The 16,095-nt window shown below is 38.2% G+C and overlaps 1 protein-coding gene across 2 annotated transcripts; it reads right to left on the bottom strand.

The window, feature by feature from the left end:
* Positions 1-503: 503 nt before the first annotated feature.
* Positions 504-15,456, bottom strand: rgl3a (ral guanine nucleotide dissociation stimulator-like 3a). Of its 2 annotated transcripts, XM_079337917.1 has the most exons (18): positions 15,292-15,456; positions 14,351-14,606; positions 10,564-10,853; positions 8,380-8,424; positions 8,036-8,205; positions 7,718-7,878; positions 7,317-7,625; positions 7,121-7,224; positions 6,834-6,918; positions 5,675-5,746; positions 4,949-5,035; positions 4,799-4,831; positions 4,315-4,436; positions 4,124-4,219; positions 3,715-3,850; positions 3,320-3,583; positions 2,578-2,692; positions 504-2,361 (listed from the first exon to the last, which is right to left on the bottom strand). In XM_079337917.1, exons 2-18 carry the CDS (start codon positions 14,537-14,539, stop codon positions 2,216-2,218), a joined length of 2,424 nt encoding a protein of 807 aa, XP_079194043.1. In that variant the 5' UTR covers positions 14,540-14,606; positions 15,292-15,456; the 3' UTR covers positions 504-2,215. The 2 variants fall into 2 exon arrangements, with proteins under 2 accessions (XP_079194043.1, XP_079194044.1); XM_079337918.1 differs by lacking the exons at positions 14,351-14,606; positions 15,292-15,456 and adding an exon at positions 12,000-12,521.
* Between the last annotated feature and the right edge of the window lie 639 nt (positions 15,457-16,095).

Raw genomic sequence — 16,095 nt, 5'->3', positions numbered from 1 at the left:
GAAAGTCAAGGCAAATCATAGATGTTCAGCTTTGACATTTTTATATTATAGTTGAACTGATAGTATAATAAAACTAAAAAGTTATGTTATAAACAATAAAAAACATAAGATACAAGAACACAAGAAGAATACAAGAATTAGCTGTTCGAAAATAAAAGATAAATGCAAAGTCTATTATAACATTAAAGTGAAATAAACAAAATACATTGATTAGGAAGAGAAAAAAAAAAGACTTGATGTTCAAAACATTTACCAGTTACACATTTTGAATATGATGGAAACAACGCAGTTGAAAACACTTGAAGTATTTGTGTTTAGCGCCACCTTGTGGCCACTTTCAATCATAAATTTGATCCAGTTTCAGCATATTCAGTGTCGTGCCAAACAACAGAAAGTTTATACCACTGTATGTACTAAAAGCTTAACAAAACAAAGGCTTGATCAAGTTAAGTTTTTGGAGAAACAAATGAATTGTACACCACTGAAAACAAAGACTCATGATAGATGTTAAATTGGCTTTATTTGTGGATACTTTATAGTGATAATAAACATTAAATGCTTAGATTAACTTTAAAAAATAAAAATTCTGTTTAAATACAAATACTATCTCTCTTACAGGCAGAGCTTGTCATGTTGATGACTTCTATTTCAAAGCATAGTGAATGAAATAATGTTATGTAACCCTGTAATCCTTCATACTTTATTTTGCAGCTGCTTAGCCCTTTGTTAGCGTCTTTGACAGAGGTTTGACAAAAATAAAGGAAGGCCTCTTTTAAAGCTATTTAAAACATTTTAACAGGGATATGATTAACTGTGTGGGCATCGTCCAAACACTGAAAACAATTTTATTCCAACCAGTTTTTACATTAATAATGCTGCATCAAAGGTTTTGTAGGAAGGGGTTTGCAACGCTGAGCTGATGTTATGTAAAACATAAAATTGTCATCCTCAGACAACTCAATTTGACATTTAAAAATAAAGATGAATTAAGATGAATCTCTTTGACAATATCACCTGAAAAAGCTACACAGCACTGTAAAAGGGCTGTTGGTCTTTATTTGACCTCGATAACAAACTGAAGCCTGGAAAACAAAAACGGCTATCAGGAGGATGACTCTCCACTTCTCAGATATCAAAATCAATTTGAGGGGGAAGTCCACTGAATATTAACATTTGCTCAAATACAATATATCCTTCATTTCATAACAAGAGAAAATAAAAGTCTTCTTTCACTTGCTTTTTAGACACCAAAGAAAATAATTCATTAAGGGTCCAACATGGAGCTTAAACCCAAACAAAACAGAAACATATTAACATGCTACTTTAGTGTTAAAAATGTAATACTGAAAAGCAATAGTTATTTAAATTAATAAGATTTAAGTTAAATTAGAACATTTACATCTTAAACTAGCAGACAGCAGAATTTAAGCAGGATTAACAGTGTTTCAAACACTATCATTCTTCTCGTGTCCAGCACGACTCAAATCTGACTGATGTCACATCCAACGCCGGTTCATTGGGAAATGCTTACTCATCAACAGACAGTAAGCCTCCCTCCTTAGTCACTGGCTGTGTGGTTAGAGAGGTTAGTCATTGTGCCTCACAGGCTGGGAGCCTGCTGTAACCATCCCCAGAACATAAACCGCAGAAAGTCTGTTCTCTGGACTCTGCAGCTGAGTGTCTACCAGCTACTTCTCATATTCATCGTTAAGCAGCAGAAAACCCCCCCAAAAAAACATGCCGTTCAGTTTATGGTGAGTAATTATTCATAATGTGAGCTCAATGTGTCCAAAACATGCGTGTATGAAAGGAAATGGGTCTTTCGTGGATTGTGGTTCATGTATCCAAAATATGGCATTATTCAACAACACACTGAAAGGTGAAAAAATATTATATCCAAAGTCCTTTATCATTTCTTTGCTTTTCCTGATGTCTCTTTTTCTGTATACTTGGCAACTTCCCTCTCATTTCACCTCACCTCCTGGTATAAAATGTTTTAGTGTTGTTCCTGGTAAAGATTTAAACTTCTTGCCAACAGCAAATCAATTCCAATTTTCAGGCAAAGTGCAGTGGCGAGCGGCTCATGTTTGCAGTACAGTGATATGGTGATGAGTAGTTGCAAAAGGCCACAGATGAGTTTTTTGGCTGTTGTCACAGTTGAGCAGCTTGTGTCTTCCCGATATAAATCCTTACTAAAAGCCAGTCCAGATGCTTTTTACTTGATGTGTCGACTCCTGTGCTGAGCCCCAGGACTGGAAGAGGAGCCAAAGTGTTTCCTCCAGCGTGGTCGTAACACAAAGTCATAGTTTGCAGAGGTGTTCATTGCATAATAAACGTTGGCATTGTCAGGGATCTGAAGCTCTGGGGAAGAAAGAAAACAATCAGTGGTTAAAGGGAGAAGTCTGAGCTCTATTATCCTATTGGAACTGCTAACATGTCATGTTGAGACATTACAATTTCTCTGACAGAGGCTGACATTCATTTGTGAATTGTGTGTGTGCTTTAAACTTATTGTATCTTTAATTTGATCACAACTGGCAGGTTAGACCTGAGAGCCATCATATTGACAATATTAACCTTTTCCATTGTTGAGCATCTGGCAGAGGCTAAAATCACGACAGCTGACATCCTCCATGTTGTGTTTTTCGAGAGCCCTCTGAATAACTTGAGGCGTGTGGTCCTGACTGGTCAGCTAGAGAAGGACCAAACAGCCACATGTTAAGGTACAAACAGGATAATCCAACTGTCAATCTGTGGAAGAATTAAAAAATGTGACAATCTCCACTTCTTGACAGCCTGAGCATTTATTTTATTTTATAGGGTTTCAATTTTTTTCTATACTTAATGGTCTACATGAAGAAGAATCACAGAAGATCTAAGTAAAACATGCTATTTAATATATAACTAAAAAAATAACTACTTAATAACTAAACTAATAAATTAATATTTAACTCAATCCATGATAAACAAAATCATGGATTGGATTGTGACCAGAAAAAAAACAACTTTTTCTACACAAGAATATAAAATAGCACATAGCACATCAAGATACATCAACAATAATAATAATAATAATAATAAAACGATAACATAGACAATAAACTATAAATAAAATGTTTGTGGATGTAGTAGGAACATGTTAGTGCCTTATATGGAAACTAAACCCAAAAGTCAATGCAAAAGAAAATCAGTCACCAATTTAAATTAATTTATATTATTAAATCTTATTTTAGGCAAGTTACATCTCAAATGGAAATATTTGTTCGCTTCAACCTTCTTTGATAATATTGTTTAAGCAGTGACCTCCTATTTTTCTTACCAGTATGCTCTTGTAGACGTTTCCATTGATGACACAGTCGACACTGATCCTGATGATACACGAGTCAGCAACCTGCTTGTTGTAGACAGGCAGAGCAGCTGGAGGAGAGCTTGATGTTGAGGACTCATTCAGGACCAGAGAAGAAGAGCTGAGGTCTGGCTGTGATGAGCTGCAAGACGAGGTGGACAGACTGGGAGAGGAGGATGACGACATGGAGGTGCAGGAGAAATCCTCTGCAACATTGTGAAGAGAGCCTGAGAAGGACTAAGGTTGGGGAGGAGCAAAAGAAGTGTGTAAGTTAAAAATTATGTTGGCGTTTTTAAACATTTCCCTTGCTGACTTCCATACACTCAGACTGTCAACACATGAGACTGGAGACAGTTGGGGCCTCATACCTTTAGTTTTAGTCTGAGAGGGGAGGGCTGGAGGGCAGACAGATCCTCCATCTCTGAACTGCTGGAGCCTGAAGACGACACACTGATCTGGTCAGCGTGGGTCTTCCTGAGAGTGCAGTCATTTAATGTTCGCACCCTGCACACACAGCAATTTAGTGGCAATACGTTTCATATCACAGAAAGCGAAATCAGTTTTAAAAGTCACAAGAGCTTATCTTCAGGGTACAGAATCTGGAATCTTTCAAATATCGTTTGAATATTATATATTTTGTTTGAAATATGTTTTTTTTTCTCTTCCAGATTGTCATAGAGGAACAGATTAAAAACCTTTTTATTCAAAATATCAACAAGTTCATTGAAGAGGAACTGTGTAAAATTGCAGAGGATGGAGGTGGTTTTTCTGACTTACGAGGCGACTTTCTTGTTCAGTAGTCGGCTGCTCCAGGAGTTGGGAGAGCTGGGACAGGGGTCGACCGGAGGCTCTAGGTCTCGAGACAGCTCATAACTTAAGAAGACAAAAAAAGATAAATTAGTAAACAAAGCTCCAATCCATTGGATTTTAATCTTATCACAGTGGTGTTTGTGTGTTTTGAGTCTCACCTCTCTTGATCTGTGAGCAGTGTGTGTGCCCGTAGCCAGTTGGTGATACAAGTGTTGACTGGGAGCTTGTATTGGGAACAAGAAGCCTGAAACTGCCGAATCTGGAAAAGAATCTCAAACTCCTACAAGACATAAGAGGGGAAAATATCTTCAGAAACCATGAAAATATGATGTTCTCTTCTGAATGCATTTAAACTATGGTGATGTTTTTTACATGGACAAATCTGTTTTATCTTACAACACCTGTTCACATGTAAATATTAACCCTAACAAAATAAAAACCATCTAATTCAAACTAAAATTAAATTATATTCATATATCTTGTTGTATGTTACTATGTATGGCTGCTCATTGTTTATGGATGCTGTTTGAAAAGAGGTTTATTCTTATTCTCAATGAGTTTTCTCCTGGTTAAATGACAAAAAACCCTGTCTATTAAAACTAATAGCACGCATGTGAGACACCACTAGGAGGCGACACCTACCCGTCTGCGTTTCTCAAAGTTGATGAGTCCACCCTGCCAAAAAAAGAAGCGTTAAAAGTTTCAAGTATTAACAAAGCCCAAATGTACAAAGAAATGATTCGACTAAAAAAATGGAAAAAGAGTGAGGTAGTGGCTGTGGTTTGTGCTCACCTCCACAGTGTCAGACAGAGCTGTATCCAGCATAGTGAGGACAGTCAAGTAAGTGCCAAGGTATGGCACAACTCCACTGTTTATGTTCTGAGCACACAAATAAGGCAACACAAGAAATAGTTCATTCACATAATTCTAAGGTCATTTAAAGAAAAGAATAAAAGAGAAACTAGAAATTCAAATACAGTGGTGGCCTCCTACAAGTTTTCCCACAAATTGTTAATGTGCATAAAATAAGCTTGAAGTAATAATAAAGGAGTAAGAAAAAAAATAGAATGTTTTGTTCATTAAATGTAATGTCAGTGCTGTATAGACCTTAACTAAAATAGAAATATACGTATTATACTAAGAACACATCACTATCAAAAGTTAAACAGTCCAGGTGGGGCTGTGTACACACTGTTTTATACCCCCACAATCACTCAGAGTAAACTGTGCTCTGTTTTGAGCTTTATTATCCTTCCATAAGTGAAGGAAAAACTTAAAGGTCACTTGACTTGTATTAACTTTTCCGTCGAATGAACAGATCAAATAAAGAAATGGGAACTTGAACTGTAGCATCAATAATAGCAACTAAAAACAACTTGACAACATGTGACTTTAGGGAAGTAGAACTGATGATCTAGGCAGAGAAACATAACATCTGGCTTTCATTTTTCCTGACTAGTGTAGTTGACATTCACTTTATTTAGCCATGTTATTTACAAATGTTGATAGTTTTCTTACTGTCTGTTTGGACACTGAGCAGACACTTGACTTGGACCCTGGACCACTGCTGTCATCTGGGGGACTTCCATCCTGCAGAAAGCACTCAGCTTAAATAAAGAATAAGAGCTCCTCCTAAGTTCTTGCGAGAGTTAATAAACGAGAATTGGTGTAAGGTGCTGGCAAAACACACTTATTACATAACGTTTCAAGGTTTAGTGCCATCTGACAGAGTGCTATTGGGTGTGGGAGGCTGCCTCTGCAGAGCAGATTGCGTGACAAAGACATCAACAAGCCATCAGCCTTTTGTACTGGTAATGCCCTCAGGTGTGCACTGCTTATGTGTTTACGATAATTCTTTATTGATCCCCAGTGAGGAAATTTAAGGTTTACATGCAGATCATTAGCCTGTATTCAATATATTCAATGCTGTCTATAGCAGTAGTTATTAACCCTTTACTTCCACGTCAGCTATTATGCCTGTGAAAGAATAACAACGGTCTTTTATCATACGTTATAAAAACTGGGCTGCTCATTATGAGTAATGTCACTAAATATACACTCATATCAGTTGTTCTCTTCTGGGAACAAAGAAGATAGATTAGATTAAGATAGATAGATACTTTATTGATCCCAAGGGAAATTCAAGAATAAGAGCTCCTCCTAAGTTCTTGCGAACAAAGAAATGAAGGAGCGCTACACGCTGAACATTTATTCAGTTTCCTGGGCTCAAAAAGACAAGAATATTTAAAGGGAAAACAAATACTGGCACGCTGTCTGGAAACAATACAGCAAAAGGAACAAGTTTATTGGCCATTTCTCAGAACCATATTAAAAGTGCATTTACAACACGTAACAGCAGATTATAATACATTTGTCTTTACTATTCCTTATAATCACAATCAAGGGAAAAGGCAGCAAATCAATCAAATGAATACAGAAAGAACATCAAAAATTCAAAGCCTGCCTCCAACTAGAAAGTAACCTATTGCTGCCTCATTGTGATATAGTTTATCATTGGTTCAGTGATTCTTTTGTAATTAAGTGAACAGGCCAGTGCCTTTCACATTTCCACCCATGCCCCAGAAAAGAGCACAAATAAATCTCCACAGTTAAATTAGACAGCAAACAGGCTGTGTGTGTGTGTGCGTGTGTGTGTAAAAAAATAAAAAGTAGTTACCTCCACCAGGATGTCTTTGCTGGTTAGCACACAGTTTTCATCGAGGAAAGCCTCGCACAAGTGGTCAAAGGTGTCCATGCTTTCCCTAAAAGCAAACAAATTCAGTTTGTCAACACAGCCTTCTTTTAGAAGTAAATATTCACCTTGATTGAGGTCACATGCTTAAAGAAATATTACATAAAGTCAACCCAATGGATTTAAAAAATATATTTTTTCTTAATTTCACAAACAGTGTTTAATAAAGTTTCATGTCCGGTAAGTCTTGGATAATCTCATCGTTTGCTGACCTGCAGACAGCAGCCCAGGTTTTCTTGAGGCGATACACAGCATTGGACTGCAGGGCTGAAAGGATCGCCCTTAAGGAGGATAAATTCTTTAGCTGTCTACACTCCTGCACAAAAGACAAGGAAGAGAATAAAAAAAATTAAGGATATGTATGGGCATGCAACCTTTCATAGGATTCAAGCTGTTTTCGACCCTGACCTGAGCGATAGCAATCCACCGCTCGATGATGTATGCTCTGTGGGAAGGGCTGGTGTAAGCACGGTGAGGTGAGTTTGGGGAAGTAGAGGGGTACAGGAAGGTAGAGGAAGAGGCTGATGAGATGGGTGAAGAAGTGGAAGGACTGGGAGAGGATGGGCAGAGGAGTGAGGTGATGACACGGTTGGTCACAGCGTTGAACTGAGAGATGGTGGCACGGACGGTCGGCGCAATGGTCCTGTTTTCCTTCTTGTCACGCTGGGACCAGATGCAGCCCATGCAGTGGAAAGGAACAACTCTGACAAACAATTCCTGAAGGAGATGATGACAGGGTGATGCATTAAAAATAAGTGACTGACAGTAACACAAAGATGAGCTTTGAGATAAGGAATAATGAAACCTACAGCATCCAATCTGGTCAGCTGCTCTGCCACTTCTCTCTCAGTGAAGAACATAAAGTTGTATTTGTCTTCTTCCTTCGTGCATGTCTCAACTCTGTCCTCCAGATTACTGTGCTGCAGTTTCAATGACTCATTGTGGTGCACTGACGCAGACTGACTGCGATCTGTCAAACACACCAAATCACATCAACAACACTGCACAAAATGGGATGTTATTTAAAGTTTGGATAATGCCCAAAGATTCAAAGTAGCCTGTTCTTCGTGCTTTGGGTTGGCAGGTTGAAATAAATCATTCAGGTTAGATCTCCCATTGCCTCATACCTTGTTCATGGAGCCTCTTGAGGAGGGTCTCAGCAGTGTGTGCCAATCGTCTGAAACAGAGACGACGTCGCAAATGGGCACACAACAGCCGGAGAGCCTGGTACTGAGGAGGCTCATGAAAGTCTTCACTGTACTCCTCCAGCCATAGTCTGATCACTGGACGTAAGGTACTGAAGGAAGGGTGAGGTAAATCAACAAGCTTTAATTTTAGGGTTGTTGTCAACGTATGGAACTATGATACGTTTAATTTTTTTAAAAATGGGCTAATTAAAGTCAGTTATCACATCTCAGTTTGGATTGAAGTAATATCTACCCGACTTTAGTCAGAAGGTGTAAAAACTCACCTGCGTGTGCACACACTGTTATCCAGGTTGGTGGTTGACTCATCTCTGTGAAAAATTAAACCAAAATTAATTTTACTTATAACAAAATACTGTTATATGTTGGGTGAGCCAGCACTAAAAAAACTGATCAAACGGCCAGAATGGTCTTAGTGATGGGACAGAGGGAAGCCCTCCTCATGTGCCTTTTGAGACTTTAGATGCCATTGATTGGGTTTTTATTTCATTTGTTGTTATTCAATTGGATTTACGTTATATCTGGATTTAAGTTAAATATTCTGTATTGTTATTGTAGTCAATATGAAAGTCTGATTTGTGTTTTACATCAAAATGATTTCAAACATGGCAATGATATGAACTGAGAGGGTGAAAAGCTGCACTTTTCTGTATTCTCAACAGTAATTACTTACAAATACTGTAAACCAAAGGAGCACTGAACAGCACAGAGGAAAACAAGTGCCAAAGTATTGGCAATTTTTCAAAATGTTTCCTCTTGTGACTTAAGTGTGAAGTATCTTTATTCAATCTTATTATTCTCATTCTGTATTATCTTTCTGAAAGCAGTGAGCCAAGTCTCACCACTCACAAGGTTACACTTTGTATGTGTTTGAAATGGGCAAAACATTTGACATCATAAAGGTTTGTTTTTACTTGACATTTAAATCTAGGTTATAACCACCAAATTAAGGGACAACAAGTGACAGAAAACATCTTGTAAAGATGTATTCCTCCCTCACTTTTCATCCTGTGGGAAAAAAAATGAATAAAAACGCAACACCCTCTTACCAAGTGTCCACAGAACAATATCACCCATAAAAGGAATCATTTTAGTGTAAATGCATTATAAGTCAAGCTTTTTATCAACACTCATATCCTGGCCTTTATACAGTATCATTTTTCTCTCTGCTTTACATGGCCGAAATGTGAAACTAGGAGGATATTTCAAATTCAGAAATAAAAGAAAGTGAAACATGTTTCTTATCAAAAAAATAAGACACCTAAACTGTAAATTATACAGCCTATATAAAGATACAGTACAACTGCGTTACAGGTTAATGGCAGCAACAAAATGCTACATCCTGAACATGATCCTGTAGGGCAAACACTGTTCTTGGGCTGACCCCACATAAAGCTCACAGGAACCATGTTGCCACCAGCATCACAGTTGTGAGGGTGACTGTTTAACAAAAAAATATATCAAGGGAACAGAACTATTGAGCTGAGTTTCAAGGAGGAAACCAGTTGGAAAAGGTTTATGGACCTGTGAGAGACAAAGGACTGGGCAGGTTCTATGGACCGAGTCTGAGCTTCTTAGTAATATCAATCATAAACCAGGCTGAAAGAAAACCTTCTGGGAAATCTTCACTTTTTCTCACAAATATTTTTGGAAAGTACTACAACCAGAAAGGCTTTTCTGTGAGTGAATGTTTAAGTTAAATGAGAACAATAAATCTCAGAGCCTAGTTGACTGGGATTTTGTTGGGTGTGGAGGCTGTCGTCATGACCTGTCTAATGGAACAAAGCAGCTTTGTTTATTTCATGACGATCATACCTGCCATAGTAACCAGTGCAGCGTCAAGAGTTTCTCTTTTAGAAAACCTAGGGTGACCTAAAAAGTGTTCAATGGCTGTCCTCCCTAACAATAGATGCAAGCTTCAGGCATATTGTAAATGCTGGTGACGCACGTGCTTCACATATACTGCATTTGGATAAAAGGACAACTTTTTTAAAAGTAGTACACAAAAGAAAAGAAAATCAATAAGTTAAAAGATTCATTAAACAAAAAACCTATCCAACAAAAGGCTGATTTTTTATAGACCAAGTCTTAAGGTTCTTTTAAGCCTTTTGAGAAACTAAAAAATACCTTCAGAAAATATTGAGATGTAGGGTGTTTCTAGTCATTGATAAGATCAAAGAATTACCACCACTCAAATATCTCCACTACATCTAATACCAGAGTAAGCCGCTAGGATTGTTTAGTTTAGCGTAAAACTGAAAACATAGGTCAAGGCAGTACTAGACTGTTTTTATGTGACTAAATCTGAAATAATAAACTCAGTAGATAGAAGTCAAACAGCCACAGTTATCTCATTTGTTGGCTTGCTTTGCCAGCTGAGTCTTCATGTTATGAACACATGCCTCAGTAAACTAAAGTCTGCAGAGCCTTGTTTATGGTAAGTTTTGTACCTCTGAAACAGCAGCTCAATGAGGGTGTTTGTGGATGTGAAGGCCCTGTAAGTGGAGAGGAAGATGTGGGTGAAGTTGGGCTCCTCCGGCTCCGGAGTCAGCAGGTGGGTGACGAGACGGTCCAAGGGGCCGGCCTTTAACCTACGCACTTTCACCGTGTGGTACTGGACAAAGCTGAAGGCTGCTTGGAACTCTACTGTGTCCGAACTGTGCAAAACTGGCTCTCTGCGCAGTGTGATGCCAAACACAGCACCATTCTCCTCCTCCTCCCCCCACTCCTGCACTGGGTCCTGCAGGAGAGAATGCAAGTTCAAGATCCGAGTACACAAATATATATATATTTATATATATGCTACAGTAAATATAATGCACTCTGCTACTCTGTTCCTTTCTACTTAATATGGTAAATAATACATCCTCTTGGAAACAGAAACAGAGACAATTTCTTGAACTTAGAAAAGTTAAAAAAATTAAAATAAAATAAATCTCTGCACTACCAGCAACTTTGGCAGCTTCATTCTTAAGAATTCTGCTTGTGACCCAGCCTTGCACTGTTACGTGACAGACACCTGATGACTAACCCTGTCCTGATGAGTGGGTAAAGAAGCATGTTTAAGTCCACAAATAAAGCTCCAAGTTATCGAGCAAAGACAGCTTTACAGCTTCTTACAAGGTTGCAACACAATCCTTTACACGTTTAGTATAAACCTTGGTATGTTTCCTCTCACCATTTCCTGTTATTATCAATGTAGAGGAACAATCCCACATTAAATGCATTTTATTCAACACATGTAAATAGCTAAAAAAAACAAAAAACAGTAGCAGATATGATAGCAATGATATTTTGGATGATCATCTCAACAATACTTAGAGATTTGTAAGGTCATGCCACATTGCCACTTATGTATGTATGAGTGTATGTAAACTTTTTTTGAATCATGTCACTTATTCTGATAATCAATTAAAATCTAATCTTGTTAAATCTAATACACTGTATTCTTTATCAATAATGTACAGTGTAAATAATGCACCTTTGGTTGAAATAAGGCAGATCAAAAATCATCTTCAACAACTATGCATTGCCTCTAAAATGGGCCTTTATGACTGCACACGTGGGCAACATTAGGGTTAGCAGTTCAACCATACAGGCTTAATGTAATCACCATATTATTTCAACAATAGAGGCACATATATATATATATATATATATATACACATACATAACACCTGTTATCACATCTTGGACAATAACCAGAGTGCGCGCTAACTGCGGGACACAATGACAGTATTCAATGAGTCAACCCATTGTGTGTTTGTCCTGGTGGCATAAGTCAGAGTTAATGAGGTTCACCTGAAGAACAGCAACAACAACAAAAATACATTGCATCTCGTTGACCGCCCTCAAAACAATGCAGAAAATATGCGTTTTAACCTACCATTGACAAGTGCCATTTGCCCATGTTTGCTCTTTTAGCGGAGAAGGATTAAAAAAAGAAATTAATTAAAAGAGTCCCGTCTCTTCACGTATTTCGACCGCGGCGCAGGTCAAATGTTACGCTTCCAGCTCCACCCTAACACAGCTTTTAGTCGGAATAATATCGGATACGTCCATTTTCTTTTCTTTTTTTAAACAATAAAAAAAAACGTAGAGAAACATTGTCAATTCTCAATGAGATGAGCGACAGACAGAGTGCCAGAAGACAAACTAGTTGGGGAGAAGAAAGAACGTCTGGGAATGGGCGTAAGCAGCAAGTCATTGGGCGGAGTAAAGGGAGTGGTAAGGCCGGGGCTTACGCTATGAACTATAAAGACTTTGTTAATTAATATTCACATTTAAATATGAGGCCATGACTGAACTGGCATACTTCAATTCTGATACCTTAAGTGGTGGACTGCAAGAAAATGAAAATGAAAAATAAGTAGGCATACTAAGCAGTCCATTTTAATGCAGTAACAGTGAATTAATTATATTAAGTTTTAGAGTGTTGGATAGAGTTGTTTGAAAAAAAAAGCGAGTCGCCAAGATTTTCGAGGGTAAGCTACATAAATATAGATTTTCCAGGGTCAGCTAAAAAAATATAGTTTTTCTTGTGAATTTCAGCAGCTTTGTCCATACCTTTATAAAGTCTGCTACATCTAGTATATATTTACTCATGCCAGTCCACCTACTATGTGGTCATTGGAGGAAATGGTTCAGGATGATGAAGGATATAATCCACACATGAATTAAATATTTTTGTAGCCAGTTGATATGACAGGTTTAATTTCTGAACTTGCTGGTCTTTTCTGAGGGTTGGTATATTTCTAACTGTGAGTCCTTTTTCAAATTGACTTAAGTAACAGCTTTTAATAAGGACATTTGAATTTAACTTCAGTCCAAATATAAATACTGTACATGACAGAGACACCACTCTGACCTCTAGAGGCCAAACTCTAAAAATTGCAGCTCAGTTATTCAAGTTTCCTCAAGCTCTCAGTCTGGATCAGGGAAAGGTTCTCTAACTTTAAATGTTCTATATCCTTTCCTCATTCTAAAATTCCTACTTTCAATCTACAAAAAAACAATCCTATGACATTTTACAGTAACACCTTCATAAGATGCTGTGAACAGTGCATTTCAGAGCCTCTGCTACAGAAGAATGCAGTCTGGAATCTGGTTTGTCTCGTCCGTCTCCAGCTGATGGTGTCAGGGGTGTGGCAGTCATAACACGCGAAGCAGAACAATTCAGCTCCTTTAATTAACTTCAACACGTGAGTTCATGGAAGAATGAAATAAAGTCAACATGCAAAATATCCTTCAGTACTGCTGTAAACAGTACATTCAGAAAACTGCTTACGAGTAGAAACGCATTATGGCAAGACTGACATGCTGAGCACATGGAACATTTTTTGTCAGGCTGTGCGCTGCTGTTTTAGCTCAAAAACAATTATGAGCTTGTTGTTTCTCTAATGAGTTTCTGTCTCTCGCTTTACCAAAGGTCTACACTCATTCATCAGAGTTTGCCCCTGCAACTCTTTCGACAAAGGCTAAACAAAAGAGCAGAGAAAGAGTGCCAGGAGGAACCTCAATTAGTGCCCATTAGACACGTGAATGGTTGATGAGGTCGCAGACAACCAACCAGCAAAAGCATGGATGACTCTACAACGTGCTGGTTCAAGTTGTTCCATCAAAAATTCAAAAGGCTTTTTTTTTTACCAGCAGGAAATACAGAGCTCAGGAACAGGTTTTTTATAAACTTCCTGGGGCACTTTTTCTTTTTTTAAGCGTAAGCACACATCTGATGGTGCTCATGACCTACAAAACACAAAAATGTTCAGCTGAGAGTGGAAGTTCCCAGGTACAAACCTGACGTAAACAATGACTGAATATATGACAGCTACTCTGTTACAGATATGTGTATGATCACTAGTAGCCCAGTTACCCCAAATAAATCACAAAATGACGTAAATATCAGAGGACAATAAATATCAGCGAGAAAGTCCATTTAAAAAAACCCTTGTTATACAAAAACACACTCAAACCACCCAGCCGTATAATCAATGTTAGTGACTGAGCAATTAGTCTCTGAATGTATAACTCCATAGAAGGTGTAATGTATTTGTCGTTTGGGGCTGTTTTGTTGCTCTTGCCAAATAATGAACTTAAAGAAGAAAAACATTGGGCTCAAACATACTCACAAGCCTTTTTAAATATTTTGTATTAGTCTGTTATATTTGGTAGAGTAAATTGTTGAAATAATTATCACTTGCAGCCAAGACCCGTTCTTGTAGTTTGGTTTCAACTCACCTCGCACTGTCCGTCAGTGTCCAAAAGCTGGAAGCTCGTCAGCCACACACCAGGCTCCGTGTCGGTGTGGACATCCACGCTCTGACTGGGCCGCAGCCAAAGGAGCTTCTTCATTCTGCCCACCCTGCTGCGGAGGCTGCGGCACTCCTCTCCATCACCACCTCCACACACAGGAAGTATGGTCCTCATCACCCACTCTGTGTCACGATACAGGCCCACACACCTCGTCAGATCTCCTCCACACCTTCTGCCTCATCTGTGCCATGGAGGAAAGTGTGAAAACATTAGACATTGTTGTTTACTGTATGTCTTTATTATGAATTTATTTTTATTCCACTTAATAAAGAAAAATCAAGGTCAGCTGTAGGATGTAGCAGGTCAGGATTTAAACATCCAACTCTTTTGAATTTCATAAAAAAAATTAAAACTCAGATTACTCTGTTTGTGACCATATTAAACAAAACACATTTATCATGCAGGACTGAAATTAATGGGGTTAATGTTTGAGTTTAATTCTTAAACTTAACAGTTGACTTAAATCATTATGAGCATAGAAGTAAATTCATGAAGAAATCTTCACTTAAATCCACTAAATTGCATCAATCTGTGCATATGACTGAAAGAAATAAAAAATAGCAGTACAAACACTATGTGCACATTGTATCGTTATCCATTCCAATGTATGATTTTAACGTCTTAAATGGCCAGATTATGAAAACAATCACTAACAACATTAAACTGCAATGAGATGTTTCCCGCATCAATGTTCAATACCATCAAAAAATCAACAGCCAGAACAAGTCACAAAAATCCATACCTCGAGAAAACACATTCCTTCAACAGCATCCCTGAAAAAACTCAGAATAACTTAACATTTAAAAAAGACTCTAAAGAAGATCAAAACCCATCTAACCCACAAAAAATAGAAACTTAGCTGTAACCTTGCATCTGTTGAATCTGTTTCTCCTCAATCCTAACGAAGTCCATGTTCAGAGCTGTATCTGTCCAGATAGATATTCAAGTAGAGACAGTGTGAAACTTGTACAGGAGAGAATCTGGCATTTATCACCGAGGACTGATTGTTCTGTGTGTTTGTGTGGGATGATTTTCTCTCTCTCTCTCTGTGTGTGTGTGTGTGTGTGTGTGTGTGTGTGTGTGTGTGTGTGTGTGTGTGTGTGTGTGTGTGTGTGTGTGTGTGTGTGTGTGTGTGTGTGTGTTGGTCTCCCTCCTCCCTGTTTGTCTGTAGACCCTCGATTGTACATAATTGTGTCCCACTTTGATTGCGTTTCACATCCAATCATTCCAATTCACTGGACTTCTCATTACAAAGAGGCACAATCTCTCCCTGTCCTAATTTTCACCTTGCTCCTACAGTGATACAAACACTGTCAAGAATGATTGAAATACACTGCCGGGAAAAGTGACCCTATTCGATTTGCATGTTGCATTTCAACACATCTAAGAGTTTGCTGACAAACTCTGAATGAAAACACGTTTCTTACCTGTAGATGGAAAGAGGGTAATATTATGCAAATTATCCTCTACTAACAAAGACTCACACGACTCACACATACCACTCAAACTGATGTGTGGGAGCTCAGGTGGCAGAAGAAGTTGAGGAAACTTACTGACGCTGCTGGCAGCCATTCAAAAATCTGCAGCAGACTGTCAAGGTCCGCCTCCTCTCTTTGATTGGTTTGGAAAAGCACCAATAGAACTAAACGTTTTTTTATGTCGGCGACACA

This window comes from Symphodus melops (genome assembly GCF_947650265.1).
Source record: "Symphodus melops genome assembly, chromosome: 2".
Classification (NCBI taxonomy): Eukaryota; Metazoa; Chordata; class Actinopteri; order Labriformes; family Labridae; genus Symphodus; species Symphodus melops.
Note: the sequence above shows the minus strand (reverse complement) of the source record. Positions and strands in the feature narration are given on the sequence as shown.

What these genes read in the sequence shown, in the direction of transcription:
- rgl3a (XM_079337917.1), bottom strand. Translation starts at nt 14,539, where the DNA reads ATGAGGACCATACTTCCTGTGTGTGGAGGTGGTGATGGAGAGGAGTGC. An exon ending in CTGAACAAGAAAGTCGCCTC is followed by an intron (nt 3,851 to 4,123) that starts GTAAGTCAGAAA and finishes CTGTGTGTGCAG; the next exon opens with GGTGCGAACATTAAATGACT. An exon ending in CTCTCAGACTAAAACTAAAG is followed by an intron (nt 3,584 to 3,714) that starts GTATGAGGCCCC and finishes CCCCAACCTTAG; the next exon opens with TCCTTCTCAGGCTCTCTTCA.